The sequence below is a fragment of the Gekko japonicus genome, unplaced genomic scaffold (assembly GCF_001447785.1).
Source record: "Gekko japonicus isolate JY-2015 unplaced genomic scaffold, Gekko_japonicus_V1.1 scaffold665, whole genome shotgun sequence".
In the NCBI taxonomy this organism is placed as follows: Eukaryota; Metazoa; Chordata; class Lepidosauria; order Squamata; family Gekkonidae; genus Gekko; species Gekko japonicus.
This window is the reverse complement of record NW_015170294.1, coordinates 750,909-770,007: the sequence shown is the minus strand read 5'-3', so window position 1 is coordinate 770,007 and position 19,099 is coordinate 750,909. Positions and strand designations below refer to the sequence as shown.

At 45.3% G+C, this 19,099-nt stretch overlaps 1 protein-coding gene across 1 annotated transcript in view; it reads right to left on the bottom strand.

Annotated features, from left to right (window-relative positions):
* The window catches only part of SIM1 (single-minded family bHLH transcription factor 1), a 99,041-nt gene that overhangs the window by 49,446 nt on the left and 30,496 nt on the right, over positions 1-19,099 (bottom strand). The window contains exons 2-8 of the mRNA XM_015417907.1: positions 11,243-11,325; positions 10,389-10,478; positions 9,050-9,158; positions 8,862-8,947; positions 5,142-5,341; positions 4,746-4,852; positions 664-811 (exon numbers count right to left, since the gene is read on the bottom strand). Coding sequence (XP_015273393.1) covers positions 664-811; positions 4,746-4,852; positions 5,142-5,341; positions 8,862-8,947; positions 9,050-9,158; positions 10,389-10,478; positions 11,243-11,325 — 823 coding nt within the window. The remainder of the gene's footprint in view (positions 1-663; positions 812-4,745; positions 4,853-5,141; positions 5,342-8,861; positions 8,948-9,049; positions 9,159-10,388; positions 10,479-11,242; positions 11,326-19,099) is intronic.

The window sequence follows — 19,099 nt, the reverse complement described above, 5'->3', positions numbered from 1 at the left end:
TTGGCCCCCCCACCCCCCCCCCCCCCCCCCCCCCGTTCTATGTAGGCTTCATCTCTTTGAACAAGAAAGAAATCATGGAGCTTTCATAGAGACTCTGGATAAAATTAAGAACTTCAAACTCTTGGGTTTTTTTCCCCCCTTTTTGGAAGAAAAAGAAAAACAGATGTCCTGTTTGTTAAGTATAAATAACTCCGTACGTTGAAACCTTTCTTTTACGCTGCATTAAACTTTATTTAATGCAGGGTGCCCCTTCAACTGTAAAAAGGCAGAGAGGGAGCAAAATCGTGGGGTGACAAAGCCCTAAATCTTGTTCTTTCCCCTCTAGGGAAACAGAAGAATACAGAAGGGAAAAGCTTTCAGGCAGATGAAAGAGCTCTACATGATTCCTACCAATCCTTTGGAAAAGAATGGGCCTTGGCCCAAGGAAGCGTTCTTTTTTTGGCAGGGGTGAAATACTGTCCATTTTTATGACCCCACTTAAAGCACTTCCATGACAGGCCCCAGAAAAGAAGGGCAACTTTGATGCAATCCTTCAAGCACTTTTTCCCCTCGTCAGTGCACATGGGAATTGTACATTAGGAAAACCTGGGAGCATGATGACCCAACAATCCTGCATACTGATTGATGCACTCCATTGGAATGTCTTCCAGCATGAGAACTTACGTGAGCACATAGTTGACACTGACAATACAGTGAGGCCGGGAAGACCGGCTGTTGTGAACGATGGTGGCATAGCTCTGCACCCATACCCAGCCACCCTGCTTGGCCAGGAAGCGGTAGTATTTCGTGGTAACCTGGCCTTTCACTAGCACTGAAAGAGAAAGAAAAAAAAGGACCATTAGCTAGTACATGATCAGCCTGCTTTGTACTCCTCTGAAAGAATGCCAGGAAAACGCTCTGGCATCTACCATTTGCTTATTTTATTCCATTGATTCAATGTATATCCTGCTGCTTAAAAAGCTCAGAGTGGTTTAAATGGGTTCCAGGTGGTCTCTCAACACAATATGCATGGTATCTACACCTTATCATCAACAAGGTTATATCACTGGGTGCTTCTAACCGTTAATTGGACCAGTGGGAAACAAACTTCTCAAAGAAATGCTTTCAGTGTTCTTGCAAGTGACCACAAGGCCACTTTGTTGGGTGACAGCACCATTGCATTAACACCATGGAAATTTGGTTAATAAATTGTGAACACTAATAACTGCTGTGCATTGTCTGGCCAAAAGGCACAGCCATCCAAGACCATGCTATATACCTATTGTGTAAGAAGTCACATGACTCCCTCTGTATCACTCTTACTATCATCGTGACAGATGGCAGGAAAAAATAATACTCTTCAGAAAGACGTATCAAGTATTAAATGCAAATGTAAAACCACTTCCTGCCAGGCTGCCAATCAAATTTCAAATCAATTGCTCTGACCTGGATAGCCCAGGCAAGCCTGATCGCATCAGATCTTGGAAGCTAAGTAGGATCAACTCTGGTTAGTACTTGGATGGGAGATCTCCTTGGAATACCAGCAGTCAGGGACAGGCTTTATTCAGCCACCTCTCTGAATATCCTCCAGGCCCCCAGTAGAGGTCAGTCACCCGAGATCACCATAACTTCCAGGTGCATACACAGTCAGTCACCAGAGGTTACCATGATTTCTAGGTGCACAGACACACAAGCACAAATCTAAAAAAATACAACCCCCCCCCCAAATCAATCTCTAGCACATGATAAATTACATTACTGTAGTTCACAAATGGCAACTGTTAGGTTACAAAGAATCTATAATGTCTCTTGTGAAAATGTTCTTTCTTGGCAATAACTATTGAGAATAAAAGATTTGTGGGGGCTGTACATCAAAGAGGTTCAGTCATGGCTTCTTCACCCAGCCAACACATATAAAGGGCCAGAGACTTATAGTTCCCTAATGGGGTTAGGGCTTTCTCATAGTAAATTACCAACACTTGCTCAAACTACGATTTCCAGTGCTCCTTGGGAGAAGGTTTAAGTAGGTTAACTCTGTTTAAAACTGGCTTAAATGTGTAATGTAGATGTGAGCAATGTACACTGGTCACAAAGCTAGTTAAAATGAAATTCTGAGGTTTAAGCAGATCTTGCTGCATGGGACCAAAGGGGCTCAATCAAAACAGAGCCTTTTCCAATCCACAGTGTTTTTGCAGAAGTCCTATTGATTTCAGTGGAGCTTATTTCCAAGTAAGGCTGCTTATGACAGCAGTTCTTAAAATTTAAAACATAGATCTAAATATATGAGTATCAATTAAATTAGGCTAGTGCTGAAAGAATGGGGGCTCAAACCGAACACAAGGGGATTCATTGATTTTAGACTTTTAAAATGGAAATCCAAGTGTCCCCTTTGGAACTCCGTGGACTATCTTAGCTTTAGAAAATAGCAGTTTTGCTATAATGTTGTCAACAGCCATGGTGGGGGGTCACATGCCTGGTTACACTTTAAAAAGACCCAGGGCTGGGGGGGGTAGGCAGCTAACTACCATTTCAGAAATAAAATTTAACATTTTGTTCACTCCTGAGATTGCAGAACAGAACATGTTTATGTGAACAGAACACGTTTATGTTTGTGTGTGCATGGGGTGTGTGATTTACACATTACAAAGGAATGATGCTTGGGCCCTGGACAGAGTTGCCACTTTATTTTCCTGGCAGGAGTCCTGCCATGCTCTGAAACAGGCAGAAATTACACCAGTGCAGGTTTTCCTACTAATGACACAAACCTAGCAGTAAACCAGTCTAAGAAATTACTTTCCCTCAGCTATTTAAAAATAAAACACAACAATCCAGACCAAGGGTATTTTGGGGGGAGTGGGGCTATTTGTAAGCCAAAGAGCAGTGATTATCCTACTGAAGTCTCTTGCAAAAGCTCCATGGCTTTTGCAATCCCAGGAGTATGAATGGGACCCAAAGTGCTTTGCTGCTCATTCCCACTGATATCAGTCTTGGAAGGATATTCCACACCAGCCCCTTCCCAAATAATGTCATTTCTTCATGCCAAATCCATTCCATCACTAGCCATTAACACATTATTAAATAGTTAGGAAGGGGGCACATGTCACCCTTAGCTATCTAAAAATAAACCTTTTGAGAAACAAAGTAAACTGTTTCCCCTATTTTTATGCTCTAGTCAGCCTTAGCGTCTCTTTTTAAATGTGTTAAGAAAACCTTGGCAAGAAATGCACAAACATCTTCCACCATAGACAGAAATCATACCAATTACTGGTAGATCAAATATTTGATTTAACAATAGCTCAGAGGGCCTTGCTTCTGAGCTAGGAACCCAATTATATGGATTTAAGAGACCCTCACTAGATCTTCATTCTAGAATACTTAGCCCTGTCCTGTTTACGCTAACCTTGATAACCAATTACCTGTATAATTGTTTTAGCATCACTGTAGATAAATAAAAATATGGATAAAACCATGGCAACTACTTACTACTAATGAAGATGACTATTAGCAGTAGTTGCTGTTAGGAGGAGGAATTGTTTATTTATTAGTATTTACTATTAGGATAGCAGCAGTACGTTGGTGACTGAGTATTTCTGCCAGAAGAAGTAAAAAGTAAAGTATTAATAACAGAGCTTCTGTTTTTGTGATGTGGTCTTGCCATAGCATACACACTAAGTAAAACAATACTCAAATGTTACCACCATTCTTAAAATGAATGGCAAGAAACTCCGACTCCTTCCTTTTATGCCTCTCCCTCCATGATCCTCTATGACAGCTTCACTGGTCTGAGCTGGGCCTTCTGCTGGTACCCCCTGCAAACGGGCAAAATTGACAACTGCCCATAGGCATATAGGCACACTCTGTTGCAGCCTGCACCTTGTGGAATGGCCTGCCTGAGCAGTTCAGGAAAGCTTCCACCTTCTTGGCTTTCTGCAAAACTGAATTATTCAAGAGGGCACTTTTATGAATGTCACAAGGGAGGCTATGATAAATCAAGGATTCAGGAAGGTGCTTTTAGAAAGGGAGAGAGATTGTGACCTGTACCACTGCATGGTATGTTTATCTCTTTCCTGTATGTATTATCCTACTCTTGCTGCTTTGTTTTTATACTTAGGGCATTAATCATACCCTGGTTAATATTTTATGCCTTGTTCCAGATTACTGTAATCCTATATCCACTGCATCAGTTTGCACTATGTAATCCGCCTTGAGAAAGAGGGACTATAAACAAGGCAAATAATAAATGTTAATGGTTAACCATCCAAGGAGGAATATGAATGATCAACCTGTTCTTCTACATCACATGTACAAGATCACCCCGTTGGACTCCGTGTTAATGATTCTGGAGACGTTCTGTTCCCAAAATGTGTCAAAAGCAGGATAGAATCCTGACGTCATCCATTCATACCTGGACTACAACAAAATGAATGGTCAGGTTAGCCGCGATGCATCCGCCTTCCTTTTCTTCCTTCTTTGCCTTTCCGGCTGCAATGTAGCCTGGAGGGCCTAACAGAAAACACTCTTTTGTGTTCTCTCAAAACTGCATTAATCCCGCTACAATCCTGTGCCCACTTTCCTGGTCCTACTTAGCTCGGTGGCGGGTGGGATTTGTTTCCAACTCAATTTGCCTGGGATCGCGCCGCCGACTTGGCAACGTCCAAACACGCCAGAACAAGCCTTACTGGGGCGCAGGTCCATCCGACTTACTTCCGAGGAAACCTGCATAGGCTCAGCCCTGCAAGGACACACTAAAAAAAGAGGCTCCTTACGCAGATGATGAGCGCAGCGCAAGTGGAAAGTATCGCAGCCGTGGACATGGTGGTAGAGCGTCTTCTCGATCAGGTCTTGAGGCTCGTATCCGGTGAGTTCAGCCACCCTGCCGAAGAAAGGGAGGAGCGTTGTTCTGCCAGAAGAGCGTACAGGGAAAGCTCCTCGCACCGAATCAGACTCTCGCTTGCTTGTTTCGATCCCTCCTCCGCAGGGCCCACCTATTTTTCCCGGCTGGCTGCGGCTCTCCAGCAGAGAACCGCCTTCCCCGAAAACCTCTGACCCAAATCCTGGAACTGGATATTCCAAGGACTGAACTGACGACCTTCCTCAGGCAAAGCATGCGCTTTATCACCTCGCCAAGGACCTCCCCCCCCGCCCCTCCCCCCCGCCGGTACCTGGAGTCCAGGAAGATGAGCTTCATATCCAGGCTGGCCCGGAACATGAACATGTTGCTGTGCAGCTTGATCTCCGTCACGGCGCTGGGGGGCAGCGAGTGGCCCACGGCCACCAAGCCGACGTTCTGGTAGCAGCCGTCAAAGGGGGACATGTCCAGGCTATACTGGCGGATCTTTAGGTAGCCACTGCAATGAATGACCTACCATGACACGGAGAACCGTTAAAGTCAATAGGACGCTTCCCATTCGAGTCAGCGATCACTCAAAGTCCAGGTAAATCACAGGAGCGTCTCGCTAGACCTCCGTCTTGGTTTACATATGTGTATCCATCACCATGTGGTAACACCGTGATGAACAGCATGTGTGAATGAAGCACTACCAGCATGACACCACAGACTGAAGTCTCTATGGCTTTGCATTACATAACACTATTCAGGGACGGGCACACATTCACAGTAGAGTCCCAAGAATTACACCCTTCTCTGTTGAAGTCAATGGGTTTAGAAAGGTGTAACTCTACTTGGAATTGCGCTGTCAGCAGTGTGCCATAATCAACTGCAGAAAAATTGAGGTGTGTGTCAACGCCTCCCTTACTTCCAAGCCTGATCACCCTCGTGTCCATAGAAAAGCATCGTCTTGCCTGGAAGCCATTCATTAATTCATGAAAATAGTCGCTTGCCTCTGGTGACTGGTTTGTTCGTTGGCCCAGCCGCTTTACCCTGTTAACGTGGGTATGAATTGGCCCTCTTATGGGGCTCTCAGCGGTTCGCACTGTGGCCTCCTCAGAGTTCCCAAAGAGTGCTTTATCATGTAAAGCTGTGATCTTAAGCATGTTAAGCTGGAACAGTTCGTGGCACACACCTGGGATAAACTATATCTGCGGTCACACACACTAAATAATCCACTTTCAATGCACTTTGCAGCTGAGTGTACTGTGTGAACTGTGCGAACTGTGTGAACTGGCAAAATCCAGTTGGAAAGTGCATTGAAAGTGGATTGTTTAGTATGTGTGATTGCAGCCTATGGCTGCGGTCACCGTCACACACACTAAATAATCCACTTTCAATCCACTTTCAGTGCACTTTTCAATTGGATTTCACTGTGTAAACTGCCAAAATCCGTTTGGAAAGTAGATTGTTTAGTGTGTGCAACCGCAGCCCAAGTGTATCTAATGGCCTAGGAAGTGCCTCAGGTGAGAAGCTCCTGTAACAGCGCTACATGGAGGTATTCCGTAGGAGATCTGAGTACCCTATTGTTGGAATTTGCAAGTTCATCCTTCAGTCATGAAAGAGTTAACTTGCTTATGCGTGCATGCTAATGTTAGCTTATTTAGCTTAGGACCAATTAGCTTTACACACATAGTTCCCGCCAGAGAGAAGGTGACAGTATTCGTAATGAAGTAGATTGTAGAACGTCTATTGGCTGATCAAGTTTTATTGGGGACGGAGCTATGTGTGTTTGGGCACGTCTGCAGGAAATAGAGAACTTTTAAGAAACTTGATGGTCCTTTGTTCTCAGCACACACCGTCAACATGGACCTTAGAAGTAGTTAGGATGTTTGTTATTTTATTCCTAAATGTACCCTTTTTTAGTCACACGGGAGGTTTAGGGCCGGAAGAGGGCGCAATCACACCACAACATCTGGGAAGCGGCATGTCCCTTCAGGCTGAAAATGCGCATGAAAAAAGAACCTACAAAAGAGCAGGACTTACCCTAAATGCCACCGCAGCAAGTGGCTGTGAGATCCCCGGCACACCCGTCTGCAGGAGCAATCGAGGCTCCTGGCCGAACTGCGCATGCGCACACATGTGCAGCCAGCTTCCTCACTCTCCCTTCAGTGGCTTCCCCCACATCTGATCTGGAGGAACTGTGCTGCAGCTCAGGCCACAGAGTGTCTCTTTTGGTGCGGCTCTACAAAGCCGCACTTTGGCCGTGTTTCCCCCCCCCCCAAAAAAACCCCTTCTTTTTCTTAACCTAATACACACGTCTGGCTGTCTCATTACCTTGTTGAATATTCCAACACGTATTTATTCCATGGTTTTAATATAACCTCTACATTCAGCAGGGCTTACTAATCAAGTCCAGAAACATGAAAACTACTGTGGCAATCCCGCTATTCACTGATTTAGGAGGCAGTTCTATTGAAATAGCCGGACATATACAGCCGAGTTCTAGGACATCGTTTACAGATCCTTTCAAACCTGTTTGGTTTACACTCCCTTCAATCCTTGCCCATGACAACTTTATTACTTGGTCCGAAGAGCCATTGATTCGAGTGAAGCTATGTCCTGTTTTTTAGAAACGGAATTCTTCTTCAATTCATATCTAAACTCAACGGGCCACTCCCGCATCTATGGGACTAAATTCTGCTGGATTTGACTGCAAGAGTAGATGCCCGCCAGACCTTCGGACCCGAACGGGATGTGACCTGTTTCAAAGCGTTTCACTTCCCTTCTCTGGACTACCACTCTCCCTCTCTCTTTTAAACAATCAATTTCGAGCAATGAGCAGGTGAAGGCTTTTCGCCCCCATTTGCCATTCCAAAACCGATTACTACGTCTCTGTGTCTACCGGACGGAGAAGGAGAGGCCAGCTGCCAATTTAGCAAACTGCTGGGCTGCTTCCTCCGTTCCCAGCGCCCCTTTGGGTTCCGTAGCGGATTTGGCAACGCTGCATTTTTTTCCTTTTTATTGGACTTGTTTCCCGCCCCCGCCCCCCGCAAGCCGGCTCAGGTTTAGGGTTAGGACTGGAAGGCGAAACGGCAAGCCTGGGCTCCCCCGTGAACGGCTCCAGAAACGGGCGTCAGCCGTAAGCAAATCCTCTCCCTTCCTGTTTTGACGCCAACTGCCGTACTCATTTACAATGGATTCGGGAGAATGTCTCACGCAGACGAATCCTATACCTATACGCATTTAGAAACAAACGAACGGTCGATTCAGTTCATTTGGAATAGTGGCTGGGGAGACGCGAGTCGCTTTGGCGCGTATCAGTCTCATTTAACGGGGGGGGGGAGATAAAACGGGACGAGCTCCTTGCAGAAACAACGGGCTAAAACTGGGAGGGATCAATGGGAACGTCTTCCAAGTAAGCAGGGAAACCCGTGAGGTCTTTCGTCCACGCCGCCCTGCGTCAAAGGCGCATTCCTCTGAGAGGCGACCGGCCACTGGCCAGATCCTAAATCGCTTGAATCGCTTGAATCGCAGGCATCCGCTCTTACTGGGGAGTCAGTCCCACTGACCTCGCCGGGGCCGGACTCCACATAGTCGGCTGCGTGTGCCAATGTCTTCTGTCCGTTCAGGGTTAAAGCCGTACAGGGAAATGAATCCCATTATTACAATCCATCAAATTAAACGACTTTGATTTGTCCAGGAATATAACCTTACAATCCTATCCTCAGTATGTTTGCTCAGAAGTAACGCCCATCATGTATAAGGTTTTCTCCCCAATAAGTGCTCAAAGGGTCCCCATCCAGTTTGGCATTGTCTGGTTGAAAATATTAGGGCTAATTTCTAAGTAAATGTGTTTGAAATCTAGGTGTAAGCATGCTGAAGTCCCTAATAAAACCAATCGGTATTATGGATGATAATGAGATGTCCCCTCTGACCGCTAGCAGCAGGGATGATCCATTTCGGGGACGGTTTAAGAGCCGCCTTTGTTCTTAGCGCCGGATGCCCGCAGTTCTCGGACCAGCCACTAGTTGGCTCTGTCGCGCCCACCTACCTTGTAGCCTCCGCAGGTCAGCCCCGCGTTCCTCTTGGCCAAGACGCATTTCATGCGCAGGAAAAAGGAGCGCTCGATCTCGTACTCTAGGAGACAAGGGGCACAATGCGCATGTCAGGGAAGAGGCTGCTCTTTGACGCCGGCCGCTGCCTTCTTTCCCACCCGCTGCTCTACCCGGTGAACTTTACCCTGTACGAAATGGGAATGGTACGGTTGGTGAGCCGTGAGGACAGCGGTCATCTCATCGTGGTCGGCAGGGTGGATGTATTCGTAAATGCTGTTGCCGGTCAGCTCTACCTGCAAGAGAGGGATCGGAGCCGGAGAGAAAGGGCGCTGTATCTTTCCGTAGACACCACGTTCCCTTTCCGTCGCAGCCATTGTTCCCTGCCCAATAAGCATACCCCCCTTAAAACCTCCATCGGAAGACATTCACGCATGGAATGTGCATTTTCAGGTGGTCTGGATCTCTCTCCAGTCCAGGGCAATCCACTTCCAGGCCGATGATCCACATTCCACTCCCCCGTACGTAGGGAGAGAGATACGGTTGCCAATCCCTCCCGTCCGCCAGGATTCCCATGCTTTTAAGCGTGAAGAGCAGGAATTCGCCTAAGGAAGGTTTCTCCGGACTTCAGGGATGGGGGAAACTCAGCTAGTAAATTTCCTCTTGTCACCCTGCAGCTGTTAAAGGCGCACAGGAGCCGAGCCAGGAGGGAGAGGAGGGACAACCCTAAGAGGGAGAACTGGTACCCCGGGGTCGTAGTCCCTTCCCCGGGCATTGCACTGGGAAGACGTTATATCATGTCCTTTATATGTGCACGTTTGTCCAGATGGAGACAGGCCTCCGTCACCGAGGTGGCCCGCAGAGTGCCTGAGCCAGCCCCCCACCACGCTCGCCAGCCGCCGAAACGAGAAAGCCTCGTCTGCACCCAGCAAGCGAGCGGACCTTTCCTCCAGACATCGCGCTGGCCGAGGGAAAGGGCCTTTTGCTCCACACCGAGAGAAGCACTCGAGTGCCAGGCCCCCTCGGCCTTCCGAAACCGGGCAGCTGAGATACAGGCTTGCCGTTCCGTCGGGGTGAGAGCAACAGCCCAGGTCCTACTTACACGCAGGGGGGGTTGCGGACCTACAAGTACAACCTCTGGTTTTTTATTTAACGCTCAACAGGGCTCCTCCTTGGACCCCGGGTGGGTGGGAGAAAGGGATCGTCCCATTCAGCACTTATTCCAAACCACGAGATGGCTGTTAACACGCTACAGTTTTAATTGCTGTTTGGAAGAATCGATTTCAGGAGGAGTTCCGTGCTTTTGTGTCACCGTGGTACCGCAAAGCCACCGTGGTATGTTTAAGGAATTAATGGCGACAGATTTAAGATTAGGCAGTTAGGATCGCACGGATCTCCGGCTGGCTGTAAAGGGACTTGCGGCACGCATATTTACCCGGAATTAAATAGTACGAATAGCACACATTCCCGACTGTGAGCAGGTCCTAAAAACATTCCTCTATCCCGTCCACCCCTCCATTAAATACCTGCGACAGCCCCAAATGGACAGAGGCGGTCTCGGAGATGTACATGATCTTGCCGTCTGGAGCCACCACAAAGATGAATCCGTCCAAGGTCTGCAAGGAAAGGAGACACAAAAAGAGAACAGTGAAGGCTACCTGATGTCGGCCGTCGCTGACCCTTCCCCCGAACTCCTTCGCAAATGGGTCGGAAGAGAGCCCCCAGCAACAGAACGGAGGGGGGGGGTGATGGAGCGAGAAACGCAAAAACACACGTCGCCTTTCACGTAACATTCAGCGGCCACCGCGATGTATAAGTCTCTTCGGAAGCACACCTCCAGGGGGATCCGCGGCTTCCACCGAGATACCCCCTCAATCTGATTGGAATGGAAACCATCTCTTGGAATGAGATTAATTCCTCCTGTAAACTGGTTTAAATTGGGACCGGCCTGGAGATGAAAGATGGTGTCTGGATACCTCACCCTGGCTTCCGCATAGCCCTGCCTACTTTAATTTTATCGGTTTACGTGGTGGGGGTGGGTGGGGGGAGGACAACCAGGGCCACCAGTTTTTCCACAGATCCTGGGAGGATGTTGCCAAACTACCCTCACGTGCTGAAGCCGGCCGGCCGGCCTGCCTTCGATGGGCCTCGGACAAGTTTAGGAGCAGGACCTATGGGGGCCTTCAGACACGCAGCGGAGTCCAGCGCATAGTTTCCCTGGTACGTAAGGGTTACTTTGGTTCAGGAATTTGGAATGGGAACAAGGAACTCGGCAGCGGATGTTTCCTGCACGACTCAAGAGCCAAGAATCGAGACCTTGCGCCGCCACTGGGTTGAGATCCAGCCTCCACGCGTCAATTCACATTCCCCGGGGCAGTACCTGCAAGAGATGGGATCCCAGCTCCCGACCAACGTTGTCCAAGGGGCTAGTGCGACTCGAGTGGCCCCACGCTTCTCCAAGCCCTGTTGGGAACGAGACACAGCAAGTTAAAGCGGGACCCAGGTGCGGGGAGTGGTGGTGGGTGGGGGTTTCTAAAGGATGGCTGCTGACGGGGCATGCAGCAGCTGATCGTACCGGAGGGAGGGTCTTTGGCCGATAAGGGGGCATTCCAGTGTAAACCACCGGCCTGGTGGAATTGTTAAGAATGTTGGGTTCGGCTCTGGGAGTCCTGGGTGCAAATTTCCAATCTGTCATAAAGCTCACAGGGTGGCCTTGGGACAGTCACTCTCTCTCAGTCTAACCTACCTCACAGGACTGTCATGAAGATAAAATGGAGAAGGTGTAAGTAATCCTGCCTTCCTTGAAGGGAGGGCGGGACAAAGGTATACTAAATGAAACTAAGAAAAAACAAAACATAATTGTCTCTCAGTCCCCATGGCTTGCCTGGGTTTGTATGTTGGACACGGGACCGTCGACCCAAGATGCTTTGGTGAACTTAAAGGCCGGGGAAATCCCTGTGAACTGTTTCTCATGCAATTTTCAAACCTTGGGGTGGTAGATTCTCCTTATCTAATTTGGGATGCTGTCATGTTTAAAATAAAATAAATCCCATCAACTTTGTGCAACCTCCTCCCCCCCCCTCCCTACAAGTCAAGATTTCAGCTCAAGTTCTACTAACGTAACCCCCTTCCAAGTTTCTCAGTCAACAAAATCAATGTCCCTTCCAAAACGGATTCTGGCAGAAACAACGCCCCTCCCCCGAAGTGGCAGAACTGCTGTTTAAATGTGGAGAAAACATGAAGCCGGATGATACCAAAAGCCAAGCCCCTCGTCATAGACTTGCCTTGTATGATGCCCATTTAGCTATCAAAACAAAATAATAACCAGGGTGAACGAAACAAATCATGATAATGTTATAATGGGGTACATGATAATGTTATAATGGCGGGAAGGAATGGGGTGGGGTTTGCTGGCTTGTTTGGGAATAAATCCATCAACATAACTGAATTTACTTCTTATCAGACTGCAAATCTACACTGTGGGACTGACATCCGAAGAATGCAAATAGATAGAGACGTGCATCACAGTTCCCTTTGAGAGAGGCGCTATGAAAAGATGATGATGGAACTGGTGACGCAGGTACATTTTCTTCTCTTCCGTAGTGTTGGGATTCTTTTTAAGTCAGCAGAGTATTAAGAGACTGAGTCCATGGTGTGTTCTAAAACATAAGGTACCCAGGATATAAAATAACAAAGAGTTAATATGGCTACATCCTTACAACTAAAAGGTAAAACGGGAAGAGCAGAATGGCCTCTCCTTCTCAGGTCAGAACAAAGAACGGGAGGAGAAACCAATATGCTAAATACTTGACACCTTGGTTTCCAATCAGACCAGCAAATTAGCTCCAAAGTTCCCGGGCATTTTGTTGTCTAAACAAATTGGTTACAAACAAACATGTGACTTAACAAACATCATTAACCCTGTAAATACTGAAGTGTTTTGACTTGTAACACCCAACACCCCTTCTCAAGTTACAACACTGAAGTCATGCAAGTTCAGTCTTTCACTTCTTCTTCTCGAGTGGCTTGGTGAATATGTCTGCGATCATCTCCTCAGTAGGACAGTATTGGAGTTCAGTCAGTCCTTGGTCTTGCAGGTCTTTCACATAGTTACATTTGAGAGCGATGGTCTTATTCTTGGATTTGGTGCTCTCACCTTTGCAGATAGTGATGCAAGCTTGATTATCTTCAAACAGTATTATTGGCTTTGGTTCATCTATTCCAAAGTCTTTCAGTAGATGAATAATCCAGTAAAGTTCATAGCTGGCACTTTGCGCTGATACGCATTCAGCTTCCGCGGTAGAGATAGCTACGACAGATTGCTTTTGACTAGTCCATTCAATCAAACTGTATCCATAGTAGAACAAGTATCCACTTGCAGATTTGCCATCAGGTGTGTCTTTGCCCCAGTTGGCATCCATAAATCCAGTCAGTCTTGGGTCATCACAGGCTGAGATTTTAAGTTTGTAGTCCAAAGTTCCTATTAGATATCTTGCCAGTCTCTTTATAGCTTTCCAGTCATGGATAGTTGGTGAGCTGGTCTTTCTGCATAAGAGTCCAACAGCTGAAGTTATATCTGGTCTGCAGATTGTGCTCAAGTATAATAATTTTCCAATTGCAGATCTGTATTCATGGTTGTCTTTAAGTAGTGGTCCATCTGTATTCTTGAGGTAATCCTTTTCAAGAGGAGTGCTCACTGGTTTGGAATGTTTCATTCCCACAGATTCAATAAAGTCCATGATCTTTTGCTTTTGGCTCAAAAGAAAACTTCCATCCTTAGTTCTTTCAATTTGTATTCCAAGGTAGTACTTTATGGGTCCTAATTGTTTCACTTCAAATTCTTTGTTCAGTTCATCTGCTATTTCTTGTACATCTCCTTGGTCTTGACAACAAATTACCAAGTCGTCAACATAAATGAGTATGTATTGATATTGTCCATTTTTAAGTCTTGAGAACAAGCAAGGTTCTGCTGTTCCTTGTTGAAAGTTCTGTTTTTGTAACAGCTTAGTTTGTCATTCCATGCTTTCACTGATTGTTTTATCCATAAACGCTTTTGTTGAGTTTGCACACTAGGCCTTCTTGTCCTTCCATTGAAATTCCTTCTGGTTGTTCCATGTAGACTTCTTCAGTAAAGTCTCCATTGAGAAAAGCAGTTTTGACATCCAAATGTTTAATATGCATGCCCATCTAGGCTGCTATGCTTAGAAGTGTCCTGAAGGATGTGTAGCTTACAACAGGTGCAAAAGTATCAGAAAAGTCTATTCCAAATTTTTGTGAGAAGCCTTTTGTGACTAGGCATGCCTTGTACTTGTCCACCTTGCCATCAGGGTCATACTTCACTTTGTACACCCACTTACAGCCGATGGCTTCTATGCTTAGAAGTGTCCTGAAGGATGTGTAGCTTACAACAGGTGCAAAAGTATCAGAAAAGTCTATTCCAGTTTTTTGTGAGAAGCTCTTTGATGCAGGTGGTTGATTGATTTCCTTCCAGGTATAAGGTTCCTTTACTGGTTGTACACTTGCACAAATTCCATATCTTGGTGGTGGTACTCCTTTGTTACTTCTTGCTGATTGTCTCACAGTGGTTGGTTCCCCTTCCCTTGGCGTAGGCTCTCCTGGTTCCCCTTCTGAGCTGGAACTCTCTTGTGGAGATGGACCTGCCTGTTCACAGGGGGTCTCTGCGGATTGCCAAGCGAACAAGTCGTTGAAGGAGACTTCTGTAGATTCCTGAGTAGCAGGTTGCACTGTGGACTCAGCTGGCTCAGAGGTTTGTAGGATATTGCTTTCATCAACATGTATCACATTGCATTCCTTAACTGTGCAAGTTTCAAGGTCTAGGATTCTGTAGCATCTACCTCCAAGAGCGTACCCCACTAGGATACCAGGCTCTGCTCTTGCGTCAAGTTTGCCCCTTCTCTCCTTTGGTACGTGGGCATAGACTTTAGATCCAAAGGCTTTTATGTGTTTTAAGTCCAGGCACCCTATTATGCCATAATTCGAAAGGACTTTTATTTGTGGTTTTTGATGGAACTCTATTATGAAGGTAAACGGCTGTATTGACTGCTTCAGCCCAAATATTTTCTGAAAGTCCAGATTGTGTTAACATAGAACGCGCCATTTCTTGAATGGTTCTGTTTAAACGTTCTGCATTTCCATTTTGTTGTGGCGAATTGTTGTCTTATGTTCAATTCCTTCTTGTTGCATGAATCTTTGGAACTCCCCGCCGCAGTACTCTGTGCCATTATCTGTAAACAGTACCTCTGGCACTTTTCCAAACTTGTTTTTAACAGCTGCAACATAGCATTTAAACTTTTCAAGCACTTGATCTTTGCTTTTAAGTAGGTATGTATAGACATATCTGGATTTTGCTTCCATAAAACTGACAAAATACTTGCTGCCTCCAGCAGACTCCTTTATTGGAACAACAAGATCTGAGTACACAATCTCTAGAAACTTTGTATTTTGTTCAGGAGATTTGCCCTTGTAGCTAGGAGCTGTACCTTTTGCTTTAAAGCAGATTTCACAACCATTTTTCATAGCATCACAATCAACAGCATTGATATTAAAGTCCTTCAACAGCTTTTGTACACTTTGCACATTCCTATGAGCAAACTTTACATGCCATGCATAGAAACAGTCCTTGTGACCACATGCAGATGATTTTGTATGGTACACTGGCCCATTAGTGTCCATTTCATCATCACTAGCAACAGCAATGTCTCTTAGATAATGAAAATTTCCATGTTCTTCAATCATTAGCTCAACACCATCTTTATGCCAAATTTTGCCTTGGCCCTGATCAAGATTAATTTTAAAACCAGTTGCTATGATCCTCATAGTGGATATGAGGCAGATAGTGGCCTCAGGAACAAAAATGCAATATTTGAGTATAACTTCCTCAATTTCACCACATGTATTCAAAATGTTCAGCACAACAGTTCCAGTTCCTTCCACAGCTAATTCTTGACCATTAACTTGCTGCAATGTATGCTTTTTCTCTCTATCCAAATCAACAAACCATTCAACAGAGTTTGCAGTATGTATCTCCCCGAATCAAGAAGCCATAGAGCTTTAGCATCAGATTCTCTTCCATTAACAGACAATGTGTGCACATTTCCACTCTGGTTTACATCTACAGCATCTGGCTGTGTTTCATTAAGAAAGAATACAGGCCTTCTCCCATTCTTCTTGTGGGTAATGTTTGGTCTTCCACTGCTATGCCCCCTAGAGGCTCCTATTTCAGTGGGAGTCCACGTGGTGTGGTCTCTTTCATCTTGCGCTGGTTTAAACCAGCATTGTTTGGCGAGATGACCAGTTTTTGCACATATAAAACATTTAACAGCTTCCTTTACATTTTCTCCTTGATAAGCAGGCTTCACTCTAAGAACCGACATGCTATCAGCGAGCTGGGAGATTTCCCTTCTATTCCCCTCAGCTTCCAAATAAGAAATTGCATAATCAATGGTTAATTTCTCTACTCCCTTCAAGAATGCAACTTCATGAGCATAGTCTTTTGTTAATGAGCCCAACATTACAGCAATAACAGAGTCATCAGTTGGTGGGCTTCCTATGGCCTTTAAGCCATTGAAAGTATCCATAATTTTGTTCAAATGTGCAATTAGTGAGTCTCCAACTCTCATTTTTGCATTAAACAGACATTGAAGGAGAAAGAGACTGTTAGCTCTTGTTTTTCCATTGTATTTTTAATCTAGTTGGGTTATCATTTGTTTTGCAGATGTGCACGTTAAAAGCTTTTGATTGTCACTTGCAATAGCACTCCCAAGGATTAAAGATTTTGCAAAACCATCTTTCTCTTTAAATTTTTCTTTTTGTGGATCATCTGCAGGAGTGTCATTAGTGAGTACATGCAGAGCAGATTGAGATTCTAGAGCACATTCAATTGATCTCTTCCACCAGTTGTAATTTGTTTTAGATAAAGGTGGAATATTGAAGAAAGAAAGATTCTTTGAAACAGCCATATTTTACTTTACCAATCCTTTCAACAGAGGCAAAGTGGCGAGCAGGCGTCTGGTCAGCGTGGAGTTAAGCGAGCCTCCTTTGATCTCCTTCTTCCAGCAGCGATGCAGCCCCAGGGATCCTTCCGATAGAGCAGTAGAACATGAACTCTCTCTCCCCTTCTGTCCTGCCTGCAACAAGGCTAGACAGGCTCAAGAAAGAGGAAAAAACTTTTCTCTGCTCCCACTTAATCCATAAAATATTTCAAAAAAAATCATCTGTGCTATTCTTAAAAGTTTCTAAGTAATCTCATACACACATGGTCAGCTCTGCAGAGAAAGGAACAGATCTGGGTGCCCATAACCCTATCTGGTGGAATGAGCTCCCAGAGGGAGTATAATACCACAGGTCCAGCCTCTAAAGCAGGCATTTCCTCCAGGGAAACTGATCTATGTCATCTGGAGATCAGTTAATTCCAGGAGATCTCCAGGGCCTATCTGGAGTTTGGTAACTCTTCCCCAAGGGGAAAGCTAGACTGGTTGAATTTCATCCTACGAAGCAAGACACAAGATCACTCCTGCCGGCGGGGGAGACTCAGCACATGTTCAGAGACACGACTAGTTTCCATGCTGAGTCCCACCACTGGAGTCCTAAAGGCTGCACCCCACCACTGAAACCAGGCGCTGTGGTGAAACAATCTTCTCAAATTAAACCTTGCAAATAGGAAGGAAGTGGCACTATGCAGAAAGAAACAGAAAGGGGGTGGAGGGAGTAAGTCAGCAGAGTATTAAGAGACTGAGTCCATGGTGTGTTTTAAAATATAAAAGTTTACTATAAACCTAACATGGGAAAAGGTACACAGGATATAAAATAACAAAGAGCTAATATGGCTACATCCTTACAACTAAAAGGTAAAACGGGAAGAGCAGAATGGCGTCTCCTTCTCTGGTCAGAACAAAGAACGGGAGGAGAAACCAATATGCTAAATACTTGACACTTTGGTTTCCAATCAGACTAGCAAATTAGCTCCAAAGTTCCCGGGAATTCTATTGTCTAAACAGATTGGTTACAAACAAACATGTGACTTAACAAACATCATTAACCCTGTAAATACTGAAGTGTTTTGACTTGTAACACCCAACACGTAGGCTGCTGTCAGTTCCTCAGACCCAAGAAATACTTTCAGTCTCAGCCTGGATTCCAGGGCAACCTTCTTCTTCTCTGCTAGACAAAGGTTACTTCCTCGAGTTGGAAAAAGGCAATGTTCCAGGACAATGGAAACCCTCCCCCCCAGGACTTAACAGAGATATTGGTTTCTTATCTCACTACACATGCCAGTCATCCAATTCTCCCATCTGTTTGTAGACTCTTTTATTATGCTGTATGATGATTTGCTGCTATTCACAGATCTTACCAACTGTCATCATCCAGTCTTAGCTACACTTATTGCTCAGTTACTTATACATCTTGACTCATCTTGCACCCACATAGTTCCTGCCAGAGAGAAGGTGACAATATTCTTAATGAAGTCAGTTGTTGGATGTCTATTGGCTGATCCGTTTTTATTGGGGTGCTGCTTACAGTTAGACACCTACACAAGAAGTGGGGGAACTGTTGGGAAACTTTATCTCCTTTTGTTCCCTTACATTGTAACATGAGTCTATCTGTACCTCAGATTGTTTGACCACTGAAGAAGGTCCCCAAGGGGTGGAAATGGGTAAGGTCACTTGTATTGCCCCTTGTGTTCAGGTCACTTGTAATTTGTAACAAGACTTTCATTAGACCTTTACATGTTTTTAACTGTTTTTTCTAATAGATGCATGTATTTTTGTAGATAATAATTATACACTTGGTTTTTAATACTGGCCCTTTATCAGGCTTCTTCCTTACCCTTGTGGTTCTTGATTCTAGGTATTGAGTCAAGTTTGTTTTTCCCTCCCTGTGTCTTACTTACCAACAAGGCTACTCACCTGAATTAATGTTCCAAAGCTAGCCAATAATTTTATCTCTATAAGAGCACTGGCAAAGCAAGGAATGACAGCATCTTTTGGAAAGAGATGTTTCATCAGACAGAAAGGAGAATTACAACTGGAATTGTGAATCAAGATTTGTACACTCTTGAGGCTTATATGCAGAAAGCAAAACTTGCAAAGCAATGCAAACACAAAGATTGCTCCAGGCTATGGCACAGGTGATTGGGACACAGGGACCCTCATGTGATCTGTCAACTTGAAAGCCAGCATTTAAGTAAAGGCATGCAAATGAGCAGATGTCCTGCTGA